Source organism: Triplophysa dalaica, chromosome 22 (assembly GCF_015846415.1).
Source record: "Triplophysa dalaica isolate WHDGS20190420 chromosome 22, ASM1584641v1, whole genome shotgun sequence".
NCBI classification, from domain to species: Eukaryota; Metazoa; Chordata; class Actinopteri; order Cypriniformes; family Nemacheilidae; genus Triplophysa; species Triplophysa dalaica.
The window spans coordinates 19,181,177-19,204,139 of NC_079563.1; the positions used below are offsets into that span (position 1 = coordinate 19,181,177).

A 22,963-nucleotide genomic window follows, 5' to 3' on the forward strand; every position below is an offset into this window, starting at 1 on the left:
ATGCTCCCGATCTCCTACGTGATTCGAGACCGGTGCGCGCACAGCTGGCGCTCTTTAATAATTACCCACCGGTCTCGAACCACGGTCTCGCCCCGCCTACTCCACTACAGTGACCATTTAAGCATTTTATGTAGACTTCAGGATTGACTTAATCCAGTTGTCCTCCCCTTGCCTTTACTAAAGTCTGAGATTTAAACTCACTGTGTAGGTATCCTTATAGGGTGACAGGTGGACAGATGTAGAATTCTTACCAAGCTTGAGATTTCCTCCTGGGCACGCTCTGCTTGCTCCACTTGGAGTGTGGGGTCAGGTGATAGACCAGCTGCCTGCAGATCTTTTCAGTGGACTTGAGAGCATCAGACTCCTGCAAAAGCCAGAAGGGGTGATGAAGAACTATTCCAGGAAACAAGACGTCAAATGAAGCCTTGGCAGGCTCATGATCATTTACAAGGAATCCCGATGGAACTTTGTTTACTAAGAATGTGTAGAAAGTCTGGTGCTGTTTAAAGAGTTCTCCCTAGAGAGCGAGTGAAAGTTATGAAGTGGATTTAGCTTTGGTTGACTTTGGTTGTAGGAAAATCACTGTAATGATTGTCCAGTTGTGATTTACAAAGGTTAGGTGGTTCAACATGCAGAGATGCAAAATTAAAGTTGTGACGCTTAATCCACCTGATTATATATATTTATAAATTGTTTCTAATAAATATATAAAACGCACCCCTTTTCACATGGTTCAGCTGTGCTACTTTTACATTTATATATATTTTTTAGTTGAATTCACAGTTTAAAAGCCAAGTTTTTTATGTTTTCTATGTTGTTCTTAAAGGTAATGAGCAACCGTGTTAAATAATCAGGCCAAAATAATCGTGATTATGATTTTTGTGATAATCGAGCAGTACTAATTGACAGAAATGCAATATATTACACATAACTATATCTTCAGGGGTGTATAAAGACCTTAGATAATGAAGCGTCATATTTTTATTACTTTAGAATGAGCTATTTCTATATACCTACACCGCGGGTACCCCTTACATAAAATCCTCCATGTTGTTTCTACAGTAGCCCTAAATGGACAAACTGCTTTACAGAGCACGTTTCGTAAATACATTCTCATTTCAGCAATGAAGCAAAAACGCAACGACATCCTTGTCCTGTGAGAGCTGCTGTAGTGCCGCCGGCAGCAATTCCCGCTAGATGCTGGTAAATTTCATACACTGGACCTTTAAGAGCAAGATTATTGGCAGCTTCCCCCACACTCCCAATTGCCTTCATTAACACGACTGAAATGTGGAAAAAAGGCGATATATCGTGGTAAAATATGTTGCATTGCCTTTAATTTCTACTAAGAGAAATAAAAAATTACTATATTACAGTAATGAGAATAAAATGAGAATCACTATTGAGAATAATGAGTCACATCAAGACACATTACTGTAATGAGAATTTGGTGCTAACTGTTATGATGGTATAAAAACGTAATGGTCTTAAAATGAGCTTCATTTATAGCACACCAAATGTAATTACTTTTTTCATTTATTTAGAATTAAAATAATTAACGTTGGATATTCATAGGCTAGTTTACAGTGCGTTCGAATATGGCTAATCCGGTCACATGCTTTAAAACGAGACCTAGCACGACAAAAAATATTAACTTTATTTAAAGGGACAGTTACCCCCAAAAAGAGAAATCTTTCATCATTTACTCACTCTCGAGTCGTTTCAAACCTGTATGACTTTCTTTCTTCTGCAGAACACAAAAGAAGATATTTTAAAGAATGTTGGTGACCAAACAACACTGTCTCCCAATTCACTTCCATTGTATGGACACAAAACCACAGAGACATTTCTCAAAATATCTTCTTTCGTGTTCTACAGAAGACAGAGTCATGTACAGGTTTTCAACAACATGAGAGTGAATGCAGGAAGACATCATTTTATTTTCTGTTGAACTATTGATTTAAATATTATTAATTTAATTGTTGTTAATTGAGCTTCATAGAGCAACACCCTTCCTAAATGTGCATCTTTTTTTAAAGGTTGGTTATTTTGAACGACCTGAGTATTTCATGCCTTTTTGCGCTACGGGATAAGAGGTTGATTTAATATGATCTCAAGGCCTTCTCTCAACATTCCCTCAAGCCATTTCAGCATCAAAACAAGCTTTGGCCTGGGTCTCCCTCTTTAAACGGATTGGATGTAGAGGAGTCGAGTAAATCTAATCAGAGCTACAACCCAACAACTAGACCACAGCAGCAATACACAAAAGACTTGACTGGAGCGTTCGTGCTCATCTCATCTTGTTTATGATCTTTACTCAAATGAAACGACACACATTTCTCTGAGACGTTTCCTTGTTCCCTCCTGACGGCTATTAAGACAAAATTAAGACATTTATTCTGTCTCTGTTGTATACAAACCTGATCGCTGGTAGCAGTGAGTGACGGCAATTATTGGACTGCTTACATTGAGCTTTTCATTAAACTCCTTTAATAAAGACGACGTCCATTCCATACACGCCGGAGAGATACGGCTGATTGAACCATTTAAAGGTCTAGTGCGTAATTGTTTGAGGATCGACTGACAGAAATGCAATATAATATACATAATGTTGAGTTCAGAGGTGTATAAAGATCTAACGTATTGAAGCGTTATGTTTTTATTATCTTAGAATGAGCAAGGTCCCCTTACACAGAATTCGCCATGTTGTTTTACAGTCAAACTGAACTACATAGCGCGTTTCGTAAATACGTCATGTCCTTCGGCAATGAAGTGAAAACGTGACAACATCATATTTCTGTGTCAGCCACCGTAGTGCTTCGAAAGAGAGGGGTGGAGTGAGCCGTTGATTGCAATTTGCAACCTCACCACTAGACGCCGCTAAATTTCAAACACATTTAAAACAGAACTGCCAAATTATTAAAGCGTTAATGTAAAAGCGGCAGTTGACAATTCTGAGATAAACGGGATGGAAGGTTTTATCAGGAGGTTTTATTAATGGAAACCTCTCGCTGGCCTTTCTTTCCAATTACTGTAAGTCTAAACAGAACTGCAGAACTTTAACGTCGAATAAAAACATCACTGATGGCTCTATAAAAGGTCATTTTCTGTTTTCCACACTAACTTAGGACACGGTTGATGTACGAGCCCTTCGAATCCAGAAGCGGCCGATGGGTGACAGCTGCTCGTGGTCTTACCGGGGCCGCCAAGCTTCTTACGACCGGCTAAAAATAAATGCTCTACATGTCTGGATTCTGAGTAATGAACATGTGAGCAGGTTTTGGGCCAGGCTCTTGCAGATATCTAGAGATAATGCTGACAGCAAAGGGCTGATATCAAGTCAAAGTCTTGAGCATCACGTCTCAGAAGCTTCCACTAGTCATGTTTACCGTCAACTTGGCTTATTAGTGCTTACCCGTTTCGGACACTGCATGTCCCGGGCCAAACTGAGTAGAAGCTCATGGGAAATTGGATCCACCAAGTTCAGGAAGGCTGCATTTTTGTAGAGGATCTCATTAAGAGATGTTCCCTCAAGACCCAAGTCCTGTTGAGAAAGAAAGAGAACAAGATAGCGAAAGTGAGAGACACTGTTAAGCTTGTTGGATTGCAAATTCAAGTAGACCCTTTAAAGGTCACAGATAAACCGTGATATTCAACAATTTAATCCTTTCATCCTAAATCTCTATTCCGGAGATTACGTGAGGCTAGTTTTGAATGACATGAATCCGTGGAGATAAAGTAATCTCAACATCTTTATTAAAACAGCCCGAATGGTTTGTTGATGTATTGCTGGACTAGTGCTGCTAACTTTTAAATCCGGGGTCTTTATGTAAGGCAGAGAAAGCGTGTACAGACACAATGACAGCTTATTAGCTGTGCTTATCTCATACGGCTAAAGTGTTTTCCCCAGCTGAACAGCGAGTCTGACAACCAGCAAAGAAACTAAAACTCAAGACGCAGAACCAAGAAAAGTTTCCAGAGGATAATGTATGTGACGAGTCAATACATTATAGAATACTGGATTCATGATGTTAGTATCATGATAATTTCAAGAGAATTAAAAAAATTAAACTTTAACGCATATGTAACTAAATTCAAATAAAATAAAAAAAATCAGAACATGAACAATTTCAACCTGATTTTATAAGAATTCCTAACTACTTTACAAGGTGGCCAATTCGTACGTTGTGAAAACGTTTGATTATAAAAAAAGTCAAACTGAAGTCCCTCCCCTAACCCCAAAAAAGCAAATCATACTAAAAAGAACCAATAAGATCGTACGAATTCATTTGAATTAGCAACCTCGCAAAATAGTTACAAATTCCCATGAGATTGTGTTGACAATGTATGTACAATAACATTTTTTATGGTATAAAGCAAAACATTTAAGGTTTAATGGAACCTTCTGTATATAATTAGTAATCACTAAAAGTAAATTCAGAAAATAATTAAGAAAGTTAACTCCTTAGAGAGAACTTTTTCAAATAAAAAAATGATATAAAAAAAGATATATTGTAGAATATGAATATTGCTATAGCTCTACAATACATGTAATCGTTTTACATATCACAATATATTGATACACCCCTAAAAGCGAACATGAGAGAACCAAAGAATGGAAACATGTTTTAATGCATGTTCCAGTGTGTGTCAACATCTCCCATGAGTCAATAACAAAACAGATTCCAAAGAAACTGATGCAGACACAAAGGAATGCTGGCCTTCATCCAGCGAAGGGGAAAACTCATATCAGTGCTTCCCACACTTTTGCTCAGGCTGATTTTTTTCTCATTTTCCCAGGATGTTTTTTGAAAAGCTTAACAGGTTAGTGCCATCTCTATAAAAAAATCAACAATCTATATAACCATTAAAATACCATTTTGAACCATTGGGCTTTAAACCATCACAACATGTCTTATTGTAGGGTGTTTTTGGCCAAATAACATCTCATCTTATAAAACCATTATAGTTTCCATTAAAACCAATACAATTCCCATCATCACTATTAAATCCATCATGTTTTGGGCAGGGTTCTATAGTTTTTTTAACAGGGATAAAATCATTTCAATTACTTTCCACCTTAAACAACATTATTGAAAAATCTTTTTCCGATAATGACACATTAAAACAGTTATTCTTTTTAAATATCAGACTGTTATTTTCTTGTGTGGGTGGTTCCTAGCTGGAATGTGTTGTTTGTCAAAGGTCTGGCATCAGGAGACTATATCTGGGATAATAAAGATAAAACCACAATCAAAGAGACAACGCTTTAAATTTACTGATATTCTACAACCATATCACATTTGTAGCATTGACAGCCACAGCGTGTGCTCACTCAGTGGAGCTCATAAGCCGAGTTGGCTTTGCTCAATATGAGTCAACAGTGTAAAATAATCACAGGAAGAGCTACAGCAGAGATAAGCAACGCTGCTTTGTTCGGTTTCTCTCTCTGTGGGGCAAAGGAAACATTTCGACAACCAGATGATTAACCTCCATTATTCCGAAAACGGAAAAGCTACTTTGCAATTCACAGAAATTCATTTTTGTTTCAGCAACTTGTGGGGTGAAAGGGAGAGTGATTGGCCCAGCCGCGATCCTTCTCTTTTCGAGCGGGGTGTTAAGGGATACTTGACAACCATATATAACTTTCCACATGCGGAACCAGAGGCAGATTTTTACGGATGATAACGCAGGCGTGTCGTAACTTCCGGTGCATTTTTCGTTTGGTTCCGATAGTATAGTGTCTACTCTGGCGGGAGTACAAGGAAAAACAAGCCTCTGGTTAACGCGCATTCGAGAGATGACGGAAGCTAGCCCAATGTTAATAGCACTGTTGATATGGATATTTCTTAAACAACCACATCGATTCCCTCGGTAGACCTTCTTTTAGACCACGGAGGGTGTGTCGAGCAGTTCTTTGATCGATGGATGCACTTTTTGGAGCTTCAAAAAGTCAACACCCATTCACTCCCATTCAACCGCTTCAGGGCTCTAGACTGCGACCAAAATGCTTGCAAAAGCGATTTTTTATGATGTGCAAGGTATTTTCAAACAGCGTGAAACAAATGTTTGCCCTGCCAAATATTTATTACATATACATTTAGCACACGCTTTTATACAAAGCGACTTACATTGCATTATCCTATACATTTGTTTCTAAGTATGTGTAATCCCCTGGGATCAAGCCCATGGCCTTGGTGTTGTTAACACCATGCTCTTACCACTGAGCTACAGGAAAGCTGTATTTTTTCAACTTTTAATGTGTGATTTATGAGTAGTGATTGACGCGCTTGTGATAAGTGCGAGCAGAGAGCTTGTGCACTCCCTCTGTCTCCAAACTAAAGTGTGTGTTTGACTTCATTTTGTTGATTAAGCTCATATATCAAACACTGAACTCAAGAGACTCATCAAATCAGTGACTCAAAAAAACATATCAGAACACAAGCGTGCTAAGACCATTTATCAAGAGTTGTTAGTAAGATTAAGTATATAAAGTTTATTTATGACAATGTTTAGAAAAGTGAAGAACATATATAATTATTTAGTTATGAGTTACTTTTGAGGTTTGAGCTAGCTAATTTGATTTAATTTTATGTGGTAAAAATAAAGAAGGTCAGTGGCAAAATTACAGCTTTTTGCAAAGAGGGCAATAAATGAGGATTGTGAAGAGCGACAGGTTATATTTGTGTAAGATCACTTTATAGCCAATATATTACTTGAATATATAACTAAATAATAACAACTGTATAAAATAACAAATACATTGTTTCTTTGTATTTATTTCGGATTTATTGGGCTCGCAAGTGTTAAAACGCAAATATAAAGCGACTATTTTAAAAGACACAGTGACAAATTAACAGAACGATTCATCAACTGAGGTCATTATGCAAGGTTTATGATTACTATAGAAAAAGGGTAAGATCAAATTGTAAGTTGGTGCGACCAAATGAGAAAGTGGGTCGCAGCAACCAGTGGGAAACTGAGCCCTGCGATTGGAAGTTAAATGATACGTGGTATTATAACTCCTACTGCATTATTCTTCAAGAAGAAAAACATATTCAGTAAGGATGTCTTGAGAGTGAGGAAAATGTGGGGAAATTTGGATTTGGTAGTAAAGTATCCCTTTAAGAGCTTTCAGGGCCAGTGTGGGTGAGATGACTCCATGTTTGGAAAGCTTTTCGAGTGCCTGGGCGTGAAGTATCATATCCTGACAGGGCTGTTGAAGAATGGATTTACACCAGCCTGACACTAAATCTGAATGTAGCTTGCATTAATCCTGCATAATTGTTTTTATTATTAATAATAAAAAAAAACGTTTTTCCTGAATGAGACATCTGTCTTTACGCCAATGCAAAAACAAAAGACAAACGTTACTATTACTTATGTTAAAGGGACAGTTCACACGGAGACGAACTTTCTTACATTCATTTATTCATACCTATTTATTCATTTATTCATTCAATGACAGGTTTTTTTGGTGAATCTATCCCTTTAACATGACCTCTAACACTATAAATATGGGTGTGTGGGTCAGCCCAAAATGTTTGTCCTGCAGACATGAATGATGACTCTTGTAGCTTATTTTGGAGAGCCGCGTTAGAACTTCTCAAGTTATAAAACTAATGCTTGGCGGAATATAAAACACAATAAAATCCAAGGGACTTCCAGCCATAACGAGACAAGATTACCTTTGCAGCAACACAGCAAGAAAATTCTCTGTAAAGTCACAATAAGTGTTGATGATTTTGTTTTTAACGCTTAAATTACAATAAACAAGATCCTCATGAGCACCACTGGCCTCAATCTGAGCTCATCTGGTTCTTCATTATGATGAAATGATGGACTCACAGAGGGACCACTGAGGGTCCTGTCAATCATCAGAAGATGCAATATCAAAGCACTTCTCCTTAAGACCCCAGAGCCCTTCACACAGTAGTAATCTTTCAATTGTGCGGGGGAATACAAACCATCACGAGTAAGCAACTAAAACATAATGTGCACTTGAAAGAACATGATAACAAATGTTTCATATTAATCTAAGACTATCCTAGAAAATCTCAATACTGTGACGCTTATCTCTAGTGGAGATTCGTGTGAATTCTTTTTTTGTCTCAAAAGCACAAATTGAAAACACAGCGACATTAGTAAAACTCAACATTTGCAACCTGTACCCAAGTGTTTATATTGAAAAGCAAGAAGCACAGACAAATGCAAATGGTTAACAAATGTTGTGTTTGTACCTTTCTAAGCAGTTTCAGCACGTCGGTGGCTTGTTCCACCTTGTTTTCTTTCAGCAATGTTTGGAGTTCCCGAACCCAAGCCACTCTGCGCACATACGGACTGGGACTGGATTTGCGCAGCATCCCGGGCAGCTTGTCCGACCGGACCATCAAAGAACTGAACAACTCTTCTCTTCCTCTTCTCCCCATCTTCTCCGTGTCATGATGCTGGCGTCCCCTCCGAAAAAAAGTCGCCTGGCCGTCCAAACTGCTCTGCCTGCTCAGCTTCGATCCCATAACTCAACCTTAAGTCTGTCTTAATATCGATCTCTATAACGCTGTTGCTTCAGGCGTGCATAAAGTAAACATCACCAAACGCAATTATTTCCTAAATGCACCAGCAAACTCGCGCCTCATCGGTATTTGCATGTTTACTTTCTCGTGTCGTTTGAGAATCATTAAATGTGTTTAATAAACAGCGCGTGAAAAGATGTGAAATGTCACTTTCTCGGAGCTTCTCTCTGACCCTCGCGCATCTGCGCTGTGTTTGCGTTCCCCACAGGTCACGCCCACATCCACTCTCGTATCCAATAGGAGCGCAAGGTTCCTACATGTGTTTGATAACACAGGATCCTCATAGTTCCACCCACTTTCTTTAAGCTCCGCCTGATTTTGACAGCTTGGTGTTTGATGGGAAACCCGCTACTGAATGGTTACTGTATTCTGTATCGATTCATAACATATAACAATCAAACTCTTACAAAACCACATAAAATACTGTAGTATACTATTGTACTGATTTACTTTTGTAAATTGTAGTCAATGAATCTATACTGGAGTGTTTTTAAAGGGATACTTTATACAAAATGAAAATTCTGTCATCATTTACTCACCCTCAAGTTGTTCTGTTAAACACAAAAAAAGATATTTGGAAAAATGTGAGTAACTGACAATTCTGGGAAATCATTGACTACCATGCAGGAAATATGATAGATCTTTTTTGTTCTGTTGAACACAAAATAAGATATTTATATAAAAAATCAGATTATACAAAGGTAAGACAGAGATGGTTATTTAAAAAACCTTTAACTGAATGCTTCTTGTGGAACCAAAAATGGTTCTTCTATGGCATCGCCCTAAAGAACATTTTAAGCACCTTTGTTTTTAAGGGTTGGTAGTCAATGATGTCCCAGAAATTTCCCCAAATACCTTCGTGTTCGACAGAACAATAAAAAGTATGCCTGTTCGGAACAACTTGGGGGAGTGGGAGTAATACACTTCATCATTTTTATTTTTGGGTGGAGTATCCCTTTAAATCTAATATTGAAGAATGCCACAAAATTTGCAACAGTTTATTATTTTACTATATTTAATGCGACAGAATATTATATATTGTGGACAAGACAGACCATTCACAGACAATTTTACATGAATGCATTTGGCTGACTCCACAAAGTGAGCTGCAGGACCTACAATGACAATATTTATATTTTTGTATCCCTCGACATTGCAGCGTAAGGAATAATGCACAGGCAGCCGGTTGTTATCGCAGAAATAAGTAGATCTTGTAACAGGCTTATTTGACGATAACAGCCGGCTGCTTGTACATTATCCAGCTTATTACACGGCTACTTGCCACAAGAGAAAAAAACTGGACGTGAGGAAAAGCCGTTTAGTTTCGGTTTTAAAGTAAGAAACGATGTTCAAACATCACGAACAGACAATTTGTTTTAATCATTTGTAAATACAATGGCATATATGTTGATAAAATAATTGTTTTTTTTTTTATATTAAACTGCCCCTCTCAAAATGATTTGCAGCATCCGGATTACACAGTGTTTATGAGTTTAGAGCAGTTGTTATTTGAAAATAACAACCCTTAGAATGTCGTGACAGAGACAAAGACAGACACCTCAATTACTCAGAAATCATTGGGGCTCAAATTCATGAGCCAATGGTTCAAGAGTTATGTTAAGTGAATGCATGAGGAGGCGCGTCGACAGGCCAAACCTCCTGCGGTTTATCTTTCACCATGACTAAGCAAATAACCTACTATAACACATGAAGTGGTTTAATCATTTGAAGATATAAACTGTGAAGTCGTGATGTAACTAAACCATCTGTACATGGTGTTGAATCAAACATTAGAAATAATTAACATGGCTGTTATTACGGTAGAGAGTTTCACTCTCATTGACACAACCTGTGATCCTTGCACCATCTGCAATAAAACAATTATGTAGGATTACTGTATGTGAGGTGATTTGTGGAGCGAAGTTAAATTTTGATGGTCTTCACAGTTAGACATTGAGAGCTAGTGGTTGGGTCACACGAGACGGCAGGCAGAACGCGGATCTTATAGAACAATCTACATAAGGCCTGTCTTATATACAGGTAGGTAAACTCTTTATTAATGTACTTTAAACTCACATGTCAAGATGTGATTTGGCACATCGTAAGTAGATTTGCACACATAGAATGGAAAGAAGAAGAAAGCAATTTTTGTTTGAGAAACGGTTTCTGCTTCCTGTGTTGTGAAGCGTACAATGCGTCTTTTGTGGAGGAACACAAACATTGAATTCTTTTGTAGGAGGAAATAACACATTTTCTCCTCTCGCTTTCTCTCCGTGTGAGAATATTCTAGTCTCTGGTGTGGTGGGTTTAATTTTGTTGGCTGCAGGCACTGCAGAGATGTGCCGCGATTGGTTCCCACACACCGCGCTCTGACAGGAGGATTTAATGTGGACAGAAGCAGGGCTTTGAAACAATGAAAAGGCGCCTTCTTTACTTTTTATTCAAAGTTCTCCAATTATAAATGCAGAAACCCTGCTGCCTTTGGCAGAGCTAAAGTTACATTAAGCAACATAAAACGGTGAAGAACCAGGATATACAGTATTTGTTATACTCTGTATTGCACTTGTTCCCTGTGAAATTGGGAATTGATTTACATGTGAATGGGAAAGTTTAAGCAATAACAAGCCAATGAGTTTAAAAGCACCACTCTGCACAGTTGGAGATGTTTCAGATTTCTGATTTGCCACAATCTTCCTCAGAGGAACAATAATAAGCACATAACAGCAGTATTTCATTGTACGCTTTTTGAATGAATTATCTTTGCAAATATATGTATTTAGCACAAAAGCATCCAATGCTGTAACTGTAATTGTCTTGTTTCCTTTTTATTTTTCAACACGTACAACCACATATTTGTTTATTCTGTAACAATATTTTGTATCCTACTTATAAATGATGATGTTATATAATGTTTTAAACAAGTGAAAGGGTACTTGAATAATACACAACTTATATAATACAGTCATTGATTTCAACATCAACGGAGAGATACAGAATCAAACAATGCAAAAAATGACTTTCTTATTTAGTATTTTGTCTTGTTTTCCAGTGCAAATGTCTAAAATGTCAAGAATCAAGATGCATTTCCTTGATGAGCAAAATGACCTAAAAAAAGTATTTTCTGTGAATATCTGCTTAGAACAAGCAAATAAATCTGCCACTGGGGAAAGAAAATTTATCTTGAATTAAGGTGTACATTTTTCTTAACCAGTCACTAAATTCAAGATTATTTTTCTACTTGTTTTAAGAACGAATGCAGTGAAATTTCATATTGTTTTTCATTATTCATTTTCCTCATCAAGAAAATGCATCTTGATTCAAAACTTTTTGTAGACATTTGTACTGGAAAACAAGACACAAAAACTAATTAAGAAAGTCATTTTTTGCAGTAATCATTCAGTATGTGCAGAAACGGATGTCGGTCATATTTCTTATCTGTACCAAGCACAGTCTATTATGTCCACGGTCTAGTTTGTAAATGTTCTGATACCTAATCTGTTCAAACTCATAAGAGGATGCTATTCAAACTCTAACCAAGCATTAGAACCGTTGAGGATATTCTAGCAAGCTTTCGTAAAAAGCATCAAATTAAGTCCATAACTGAATAGTATGAAACAGTTGTAATTTCATCATAGAAAAATGGTACAGAGGTCTACAGTGGTGGGCTGCGTGATGCTGCTGCTGGCAGCAGTTGCCACGTTTATAGCCGTTTTCTTCAGTCTGCGGGCCAAGGGGTCTTCCGAAACTGGACCGGGATACTTCAGAGCAGCAGTAGCAGCGGACGCTGGGCTGTGCTCAGAAATTGGCAGGTTTGAGGTCATTTTTTAACTTAAGTCTGAGACACATCAATTAAAATGTAAGCTTACAATATACAGTATGTGGTGAATGATCTGCTGAGGGCTATGTAAAGTACTTGAAGGGATAGTTCACCCAAGAGTAAATATTAACTCACAAGGAAAAGTTCTGTAAAAATGAGTTCTGTCATACATTTCAAACCTGTATGACTTTCTTCTATAAAACACGAAAGAAGATATTTTGATGAATGTCATTAACCAGCTCACATTCACTTGGATTGGTTTCGTGTCCATATAATAGAAGCGGATGGGTGCCGGCGTGGTTCGGTTTGCAACTTTTTTTCCAAATATCTTCTTTTGCTCTCTACAGAAGAAAGTCATAAAGGTTTAAAATGACAATAGGGTGAGTAAACGATGACAGAACGTTTATTTTTGGCTTTGAAATGATTACGGCCTGTCTGTCCTTCAGGGATATTCTCAAGAAAGGCGGCTCTGCTGTGGATTCCACCATTGCTGCTCTACTATGTATGGCTTTGATGAATGCCCACAGCATGGGCATCGGAGGAGGACTTTTTCTTACTATTTACGACGCCAAAACAGGTATCAGCTCACCGTCACTTGTCTGATTCCGCATGGCCTCGGAACACACCAATCCGCAGCATCTGTCTGCATAAAGTGAACACATTCTACATTCTACATATGACATATTTCATTTTTACAGGGAAAGTCGAAACCATTGATGCACGTGAGACGGCACCCGCAAACGCGACCAGAGACATGTTTGGCAACAGCACAGACCTTTCCCAGAAAGGTATATATTAACTACATGACAGAAATAATAGGTGAAACCGAATTCACACGCAGAGTGTCCCTGTGAACTAGTGCCGACGTGTGATAAGCATCAAAAACTATAAACACCATCTCAACAATCAATAACTTGCTTTCTTGCAATAACATGCTTGTATAGGGTTCATGGTTAAGACACATAATGTCCCTAAAAAAATGTTTTCAATTGCCAGGCAGATTTTTTGTTTGATGTATTCTGTGATTTACAGATATATACAGATCCTTGCATGATTTCTATATACAATAGCATCTCTTTTAAAGAAGCACTCCATGTTGTTGAATATTATCTGTTTGTGGTCTAATACACCATTTGGGGTTGTGACAAATGTATCCACAGGTGGTTTGGCCATTGCTGTCCCTGGGGAGATTCGGGGATATGAGGTGGCGCACAAACGCCACGGCAAGCTTCCATGGAGAGAGTTGTTTTTACCGAGTATTCAACTGGCACGGAAAGGGTTTCCTGTGGGCTCCGCTTTGGCCGGTGCAATTTATTCTAACAGGAGAACCATTGTGAATGACAAATCATTATGGTAGGCAAACTGTAAATGCATATTTCCATTTTAAAGTCATTCTTCATTTTCAACACACACGGTCTTGGACTTTATACCGACAATGATGGGTCACTGAGATCAAGTGAGCTGACAGATGGTCATGTGATCTCAACATGACATTCACAATGAGTGTGCTAAAAAGAATAAAATTGTAATAAAATGACTCAGTGCACATTTGAGAATGAAATATAATATTCCTTATGATTGTGTGTGTATTCAGTTATACTACTGATTATTTTGCTTGGTTTCTTAGTTCAGTCTTCTGCGATTCCAATGGCAACATCCTAAAGGAAAACGATACAATCACCTTTTCCAAACTGGCCGACACATATGAGCACATAGCCGAGAACGGGGCCGAAGGGTTTTATAGCGGCCCACTGGCTGAGAACCTTGTGAGGGACATCCAAGGAGCAGGTTCAGTTTTATTCTTTCATAAAAATGTGAAAACAAATCAAATGCCAAAGAGATGTTACATGTTCCTTAAATCATATCTTTTTTAGGTCCTAAAACATCTACAGGTATAAAGCCTAAATATCAATACGATTTATTCCCCCTCCCATATAAATAAATAAATAAGAAATCCCAAATGATATCTCTATGTCAAACGGTTTTATTAACAATAGTGAGATTAAACGGAGAACAAACCTAACATCATTTATTCACCTTCATGTCATTCTTACCATTTCATCTGTGAAACACAAGAGTGAGATGGTGGTCTAGTGGGTTAAACCACTGAACTGGTAAATCAAAGGTTGCTGGTTCGATCCCAGCAGCCACCATCAGTGTGTCCTTGAGCAAGATACTTTACTCCATGTTGCTCCAGGGGGATTGTCCCTGTAATAAGTGCACTGTAAGTCGCTTTGGATAAAAGCGTCTGCCAAATGTAAAAGAAGATTTTTGAGAAACGTCTCAGTGCACACAATGGATGTTAATGGGGGTCAGAGTTGTCAGGTCTTTTGTGTTCTGCAGTAAAAAGTCATACACAATGACATGAGGGTGAATAAATGAGAACAGAATTTGTATTTTTTGTGAACTATACTGGCATTAGGTTTACTGTTATTAATTTAAAGATATACTCGACTGTCAATCAGTGTTGTGAAAGGTACTACAGTACATCGCTAAATTGCTGCTGTTGTAGAGGAGTTTTGGTTCATTGATTCCCAAATATTCTACATCTCCACAATAGTCCATCTCACACAGAGGTGTTGAAGGATGACACTCAATTGCCTATTAATGATTAAATCAATATCTCACCCGTCCAGATCTTGTTAGGATGCTTAACGTTGTGCATCATACGGGTGTCTGATGTGTTGTGTGTCCTTTAGGAGGGATTATAACTCTGGACGACCTGAGAGATTACAAGCCTGTCCTGGACGAGAACCCCCCCACTGCCGACGTGGGGGAATACACAATGGTGACTCCCAACGCTCCTGCCAGCGGACCAGTGCTCACGTTAATACTCAACATCCTCAGCGGTAAGAATAGGGTGTAGCCATCACACAAAATGACCTGAGAGTGTTTTTATGGGGAGTACAAAAGAAGATATTTCGGCTGGGTTGTTTGGTTACCAACATTCTTCGAAATATCTTCTTTTGTGTTCTGCAAATGAAAGATAACTCATGCACTTTTGAAATGACATGAGGGTGAATACATTTTTGGGTGAACTATCACTTTAACAACGCAATAGTGTAAAGCACTACAAAGCACTAGATTTCACAACCCGGGCATAGAATTTATGCAAAATCACATTTAACACTGCAAGTGTAACCCTGCACAAGTAATAAAGTAAAACAAGTAAATGTGTTTGTAAAAGGAGAAAAAAGACCTTACTTAAAACACTGTACAAATTTTCCCTTCACTTCTATAAAAATGGTGCTTCAAAAGGTTCTTCGAACCTTTAACATCGGAAGACCTTTCTGTTTCCCAAAAGGTTCTTTGTGGCGAAAAAATGTTATAAAAAAGTAAAAAAGAGGTGGTTCTGCGAAGAACCTTTGATTGAGTGGTTCTTTGTGGAACCAAAAATGGTTCTTCTATGGCAACGCTGTGAAGAACCTTTAAAGCACCTCTATTTTTAAGAGTGTACAGATTTGACAAAGACATAAAACATTCAATTGGCTTTTGACTAATAGTCAGCAGAGGACCTGACTTCCAAACTTCTAAAGCTTTCTCTACTATCCGAGCCATTAAAATCCTGTTACCTTTCGTTTAGCTTTTTATGTCCCCAGTCTCCCACACCAACATTAACGTGGGCTGTTTGCCACTAATTGGACACAAACCGAGCATGGAAAAATCCACACAGCCAGCGTGTACCGTCCCTTTCCTTTGGGGTTCCAGCAGCAGGGGATAGAGCGAAGCAGTCTGTCATCTGAGATTCATCAGTTTGGCTTTGCGTGCCGCTCTTCTGGCTTGTTCTGCAGACACCCACTCTGTGGCTTTACTGATGAGATACTTAGTCATTAAGTTGCTGACATCCAGAGCAAGGTTGTCGATAGACACTGTTTGAGCTTGTTTTTTAACAATTTATTAGGCGGAAAAGAAACCTTTTCCACGCAGGATCACCGATAATTGTTTCAATTATTTGGAACAGACGTGTCTGGAATCGTTGCCTGAAGCAAACAGGGAAGTTTGCAGACACTAGAAATGGGTCAATTTTACATATAGGCATTTGGCTGATGCTTTTACCATAAGCAAGGTCAATCTATCCATTCTATAAAATTCATACAAAATACAAATTCTTTCAAAGATGTTTTGGTTTAGAATGAGATGGGGGAGAGTTTTTGGTGGTATTGTAGATACAGGTTTAGGTTTTTGCTGTTCAGCTGATAACTGTGAAAGCAATCATAAAACCAAACCTTTATCGTGTTTCATTCAGGTTTCAACTTTAGCCCAGACAGCGTCTCCACCACCGATAAGAAAATCCTCACCTATCACCGCATAGTGGAGGCCTTCCGATTTGCATATGCCAAAAGGACTGTGCTGGGCGATCGAAATTTTCTCAACATCTCCGATGTAAGTCAACACCTGTCATTAACAGTATGTGCGAGTGTTTTATAGATGTGTTTGTTCCTATATCCTACTAATATCTCAACTAATAACTAATCTATAATATAGCCTACTAATAATTAATATCTCAACTAATAATTAATCTATAATATATCCTACTAATATCTCAACTAATAACTAATCTATAATATATCCTACTAATAACTAATATCTCAACTATTAACTAATCTATAATATAGCCGGTCACGGATCACGTGGCAAGAACCCAAATGCAGGCACACACAGGCAGGACGAGAAGGTAGGGGTAACAAAGGGTATTTAATAAAAACAGGAAAAAAAGGCAAAAGGACAAAACAAAACCCGCATTTGGGAAAACAAGACTTGATAAATAATAAACTTTAACAAGGACACTAACTTACTAAACTATAAAACAAACACTTGAAATAAACACTAAAATAATACATACTAGACACAGGAACAAGGCAAGACAAGGGCATGAAACATAGATACAAGGTCTTGACAATCAGCTCAGACGAGGTAAGACATAATCGTACATACACAATGAACCAGCACAGGACAATGAACATGAGGATGTTTTAAAGGGAGAGAAACCAAGAGGGAACAGGTGCAAGGGATTAACAATCAAGGTAAACTAATTAACACAAACTAGGAAACATGAGGGTAGGAACGATGACGCAGACCAGAGAGAGAAGAAATCGTCTCTCTCCCACATGAAACAAAGGATTCTGTATGATTCCACCTCTAAACCAAGAAATACCTGACCAGGAGAGGTGAAACCATGACAATAGCCTACTTATAACTAATATCTCAACTAATAACTAATCTATAATATATCCTACTAATAACTAATATCTCAACTAATAATTCATCTATAATATATCCCACTAATAACTAATATCTCAACTAATAACTAATCTATAACATAGCCTACTAATAACTAATATCTCAACTAATAACTAATCTATAATATATCCCACTAATAACTAATATCTCAACAATTTAACTCTAAACATTTTTAAGCAAAAACACCCGATTGTCAAATTACAAAAATAATTGGCAATGGCATATATTAGTCTGTGTTGGTCGAGTTGTACAGTGACATACTGTATCTACCACATTTCACAGTGTATAAAACTGAGTTGTTCGCAGCCGTTTGATCAGCTGCTCTTTCAAGTTGTAGATCATTGTAATGATCTGCTTTCCACCTCCTCTCACTGTCAGTTCATCCAGAACATTACCTCGAAGAGCTATGCTGACATGATCCGACAGAAGATCACAGATAATACAACGCATCCAGAGAGCTACTACGAACCCGAGTTCTTCATTCCGGACAATCACGGCACGTCGCATCTGTCGGTGTTTGCGGAGGACGGCAGCGCTGTCAGTGCCACCAGCACCATTAATCTATAGTGAGCATTTGCCATCTTTAACTTCGATCATCAAAAGTTTGTGTGACGCATCTGTTATGGATTGCGGGGGTTATATTTCGTCATTAATTTGATAACATGAGTTAACCGCAATAACGGAGGTGAGGTTACTAGATCGTACAAGCTTTGCCGATTCCGCTTGTATAAACCGGAAGTGATGTCAGCAACGAAGTTTATTATAAGAAACGTATTTTTTTAGTGTTTGGCCTGTTTAGGTATTACAGAAAATTTACAAAATGTAATTTTTACCGTTTTTTTGTCTTTCCCACTGCAAACATCCTAAAATGTACTTAAGAAATATACTTCCTATTTACCTAAAGGGGTCATATGACAAGGCTAAAAAGAATATTATGGTTTGTTTTAGATGTAATGCAATGTATATACACGATTTAAGGTTTTAAAATGCGGTATTTTCCACATACAGTGCACATCTCCTCGTTTTTTTTACAAAGCTCATGGCTCTGAAAAGCGAGGTGTATGATTGGCAAGTTAACCTGTGTGTGGTGATTGGCTCTCCTGTTTTTACCAAGTGGTTGATATCCTAGGACAACATCATGTAGACCCTTGGACAACATTTAATTCAACCAATCAGATTTCAGAAATAAATGTACAGTTTATTTTGAAATTTAATCTTCCAACCAGGATTAGGTGCATCTAGACCATTGTTTTTAACTTATCATTTCCCTCTGATTTTAGAGGTAGGTTATGGTTGAAGTTTGTTGTGTGTTTAGGTTTTATTTATAAAAATGTTGTCCTTAGGTTAACAAAATATGTTGAGGACATCAACCACTTGGCAGAATCAGGTCGAGCATGGTGATTGGTGGAATACTGCAAGCGTGTGACAGAAATGTAACACCTCTGACCATATTTGGAACATCAGGTTCCTCTTCAATTGTACTGACAGGCACGCCCACCTTACTTACGTATAGATTTGTGCGGTCTTAGTCAAATCAGACCACCAACTGACGTAGATTTGTGGGGGTTACACACGGCGTTTCAGGCAGGTCTTTTTAGGTAGAATGCATCTTTTGTGCCTACACTTTAATTTTTGCAATTTTAAATTTCTAATACATTCATGGGCAGCTTATAACCTATAACACACCCAAAACATGTATACGCATCATATGACCCCTTTAAGAAGCAGAAAGAAGTAAATATATCTCGTTATTTAGTTTTAAGGTTGATTAGATAATTCTGATAATAAAAACTGAGTAAAGATTGAGTTATATGCATTTGTAATCATTGCATAACCCTACTAACTGATTTATGCTACTTCATATGCAAAATAAAAAATCACTTTTAACTTTCTGTTCTCCCAGCTTTGGCTCCAAATTCATGTCAAATTCCACCGGGATTATTATGAACAACGAGATGGATGACTTCAGTTCTCCGCTGATTACCAACAATTTTGGAGTTCCTCCTTCCCCCAATAACTTCATTGTTCCACGTAAGTAAACACATAATGAATGTCTATTGGCTTTGTTTGTACTACGACACTACGGTACAAACCATGTATCCAAAATTTGACGCAAATTCTTGAATTGATAACAGGGAGAAGGTTTTGTTTATTCCATTGTTACATTTTTTGCTCAGATAAAAGACCCATGTCATCTATGTGCCCCGCCATCTTGCTGGACAAAAACAACAAAGTTAAGATGGTAGTCGGGGGCTCGGGTGGAACTAGGATCACCACAGCAGTCGCTCAGGTGCTGAAAATACTTTTGCACTGTATTTTAGCTCCTTTCTTGGGACCTTATGTATAACAGACGTCCTTTCTGCAGGTGATCCTAAACGCCTTGATTTTCAATTACGACTTGAAGAAATCAGTCGTGGAGCCGAGAATTCACAATCAACTCAGTCCCAACGTCACTGAGGGAGAACCTCACTTTGACAGGGTGGGTTGAGCAATGAATGCAAGAGTCATTTTAAACCGATCTATTAAGATAAGATGTACATCTGCAGCTCCAATAAAAATCTAGACAAGATAAGATAAAGTACGCAATATACAATGGGCAGCAGGTCATTTCTCATTTCTCTATCCCATTCCACAGGCAGTTTTGGAGGGTCTTGCCCAGAAGAATCACGTTACAGAAGTGATAAAGTCCACAGTCTCTGTGGTCCAGGCTATTGTGCGATACAGTGATGGACTTCGCGCTGAGTCAGACCCCCGTAAGGGAGGATATGCAGCTGGGTACTGACATCCGACTCAGCGATTCGGGTTTCCAGTCCAGCCTCAGGCAAAAGAGATGCTACCCATGGACATTTTCCCTAGAGCTGCTCTGAAGCAACCAGCGTGCCTTCGTCAGACAAATCGCCTCTAGCAGGCTCTGTCCGTACAGTCTTCCATACTGAAAATGAAGGAGAAAACTGTAGGGTGACAAATGCACCCGCAAAGAAAACAGTTTCTTTTGATTAAATGGATTTGTAGGCTATTTATCTCTGCAAATCAGCATGTTTGGTGACATTATTACAGTATGTTTAAAGCTGGTCTTTTGTCCTTACTGAGATATCCATCCAGGCCAATGAAGTTTTTGCACAACTGCAGGATCCTCTTAGGGGAGCGAGTTTTAATCAAGTAGAAGCTTAAATACTCATTTTAATGTCCCTCAAGTATGTAACTCAACCCAGAGGCACAACGACTGAACATCAAGCAGCATCATTTATGATCAAGCTTTCAGGGGACGGACAAAATCACATAAGATGTTCGTAATGGAACTTTTCAAGCTTGACATAGATTTTAAGTAGTTCAGCTAATAAGCATGTGAACTTTAAATCATTTTACAAAGAAAACATTTATATATTCAGAATTCTGTCAAATGTCAGGAAATTTGTCTGTTCACGATGAACTGTTGTGCATAATGTATTGTTTTAATAATATATCTTAATATTTGGTATTAGTGACATTTTTGTTAAAGTCCCAGTGAGATCAAATCAAACTTTTTTTCCTTTCATTAAAAATCACTTAGCCTTAAGGACGTCGTTAAACTGAAATGCTCTCATGCACTGAAAAAGTTCCCATTTACAAGATATAAGCATTTAAAACTAGAACAGTCGGGCACGTGCGCTCAAAAAAATCTAGAAATTCCATCACATCTCACTACTGTACACTTCAGCATTACGTTAAAGTTCTTGTCCAATCTTACATCGGTTTTACCATTGTCTCTATTCAAGATAATTTTGGAAATACTTGGAAAATTATATAAATAGAAAATCGGGAAGTGTGGTGGAAAATAGAGTTTTTTATGTATTTTGTTATTTAGAAATTTATAATTGACAAAGTAATGAACAATAAATTATACAGGTATTTATTATATTAGGTAAATATCATATACATGAAACGAAGTGTGCCTTATGTACATTAAACATTTCACCATTTATCACTGATTTCAGAATGTATGTCATGACATTGGAACAAATGGATTACATAAAAGCTCTGAAAACATGTCATAGTTTAAAAGAACTTAACTTTATTGAGTGAAGTTTTTCTTTTTCTGTATTGTTTCTCTTTCTTTTACACAACTGCGGCTATCACACTGTTAAATGCAGCTTTGCCACTCTAACTGTGTGCCGTAAAAGGAAACGCAATTGATTATTTTACAGACTACTTTAACACATCAAATAATGCTGCGCGTTTCAAGGCATTGCAATGGGGCTTTAACTACTAGACAGTTTGGCAAGTGGATAATAATTTAATTATTTTATTTAATTAACATGAATCTTAATTTAATTTAATATATAATAATTTAATTTAATAAACAATTTATTGAATGGGCCGTGTAAATTTAAAGTCCCGGTGACCATTTTTATTTTATCATGAAATATTGCAGCTTTTGGAGTAAATAGCTTATCAATATGGTTCATTTTCTTTTTAAAATTCATATTCATAATCTTCCGTTAAAATCTGAAAATACACTTCCTTCCTGTAATGACTATCAATCTCAAATGATGTAAATTAGGTGGCGTGGGTGGAGCATCCGTTAACTCCTCCCCTTCAGGTGTCAATCTGCTGCCAGAGTCATTGAGAGAGAGAGTTCTGCCAACGGAAGTCCAAAACGCCATCACGTGATTCATGGAGCCTTCAGGAAGTTCCAGGAAGTTATGTTTTCTCTTTAAATGCCTTATTTCTTTAATTTTTTTTATTCAATAAATGGCTTCAGTCTTTAAATGGGTTAAAAGTTTACCTCAGTTGGTCTGTTTAGTCACAGCTCCATGCGTAAATGGTAACTTCCGGGAACTATTGAGAGTTCAGAACTTGATGTTATTGGAGTGATTCATATCTGTGATATTATCAAAAGTTATGTGTGAAGTCTGTTTAAATCCTTCTCTTATTTGAACAAAGTACACAGGTTTGGCCCGAGTCTCTACCTCTTTATTTCCCAATATTTTAGAGTAGTCTTGTGCTTTCAGGGCATTTGTACCCATCAGGCTCTTTCACAGTTCTCGGATCTCCCATGGGGGCGACAGTAAAGCCGTGTCACGTGACTTCTGTCTGTACGGAAAAAAAAAGCACGCTTATTTAAGCTTGATAAACTAAACTTGGCTCTGTACACTATGGTAGGCTTTGTGAGACATGTTTTATTGCTCTTATGCTTTATGTTGTCCTAATGTTTGACCCAATTGCTTCCATTATTTACCCAACTTGTAAGTCGCTTTGGATAAAAGTGTCTGCTAAATGACTAAATATAAATGTACAACAGCACCACGAGACTGTCCAGGCTTTCAGTCTAATTTTTAAGGTGGACCACAGT

The 22,963-nt window shown here is 37.7% G+C and overlaps 2 protein-coding genes across 2 annotated transcripts in view; one reads left to right on the forward strand and one right to left on the reverse strand.

Moving 5' to 3' along the window:
• Window positions 1–8,744, reverse strand: part of lrrc75bb (leucine rich repeat containing 75Bb) — a 108,854-nt gene extending 100,110 nt beyond the window's left edge. Inside the window, exons 1-3 of the mRNA XM_056735789.1 lie at window positions 8,241–8,744; window positions 3,416–3,544; window positions 252–364 (exon numbers count right to left, since the gene is read on the reverse strand). Coding sequence (XP_056591767.1) covers window positions 252–364; window positions 3,416–3,544; window positions 8,241–8,516 — 518 coding nt within the window. The 5' untranslated portion in view covers window positions 8,517–8,744. The remainder of the gene's footprint in view (window positions 1–251; window positions 365–3,415; window positions 3,545–8,240) is intronic.
• Window positions 8,745–10,398: 1,654 nt separating this feature from the next.
• ggt1b (gamma-glutamyltransferase 1b) lies at window positions 10,399–21,685 on the forward strand. Its single transcript, XM_056735786.1, has 13 exons — window positions 10,399–10,613; window positions 12,209–12,382; window positions 12,837–12,967; window positions 13,089–13,178; window positions 13,551–13,743; window positions 14,018–14,178; window positions 15,090–15,239; window positions 16,637–16,773; window positions 18,010–18,197; window positions 19,535–19,662; window positions 19,809–19,921; window positions 19,997–20,110; window positions 20,267–21,685. Exons 2-13 carry the CDS (start codon window positions 12,213–12,215, stop codon window positions 20,411–20,413), a joined length of 1,722 nt encoding a protein of 573 aa, XP_056591764.1. The 5' UTR covers window positions 10,399–10,613; window positions 12,209–12,212; the 3' UTR covers window positions 20,414–21,685.
• Window positions 21,686–22,963: the final 1,278 nt, after the last annotated feature.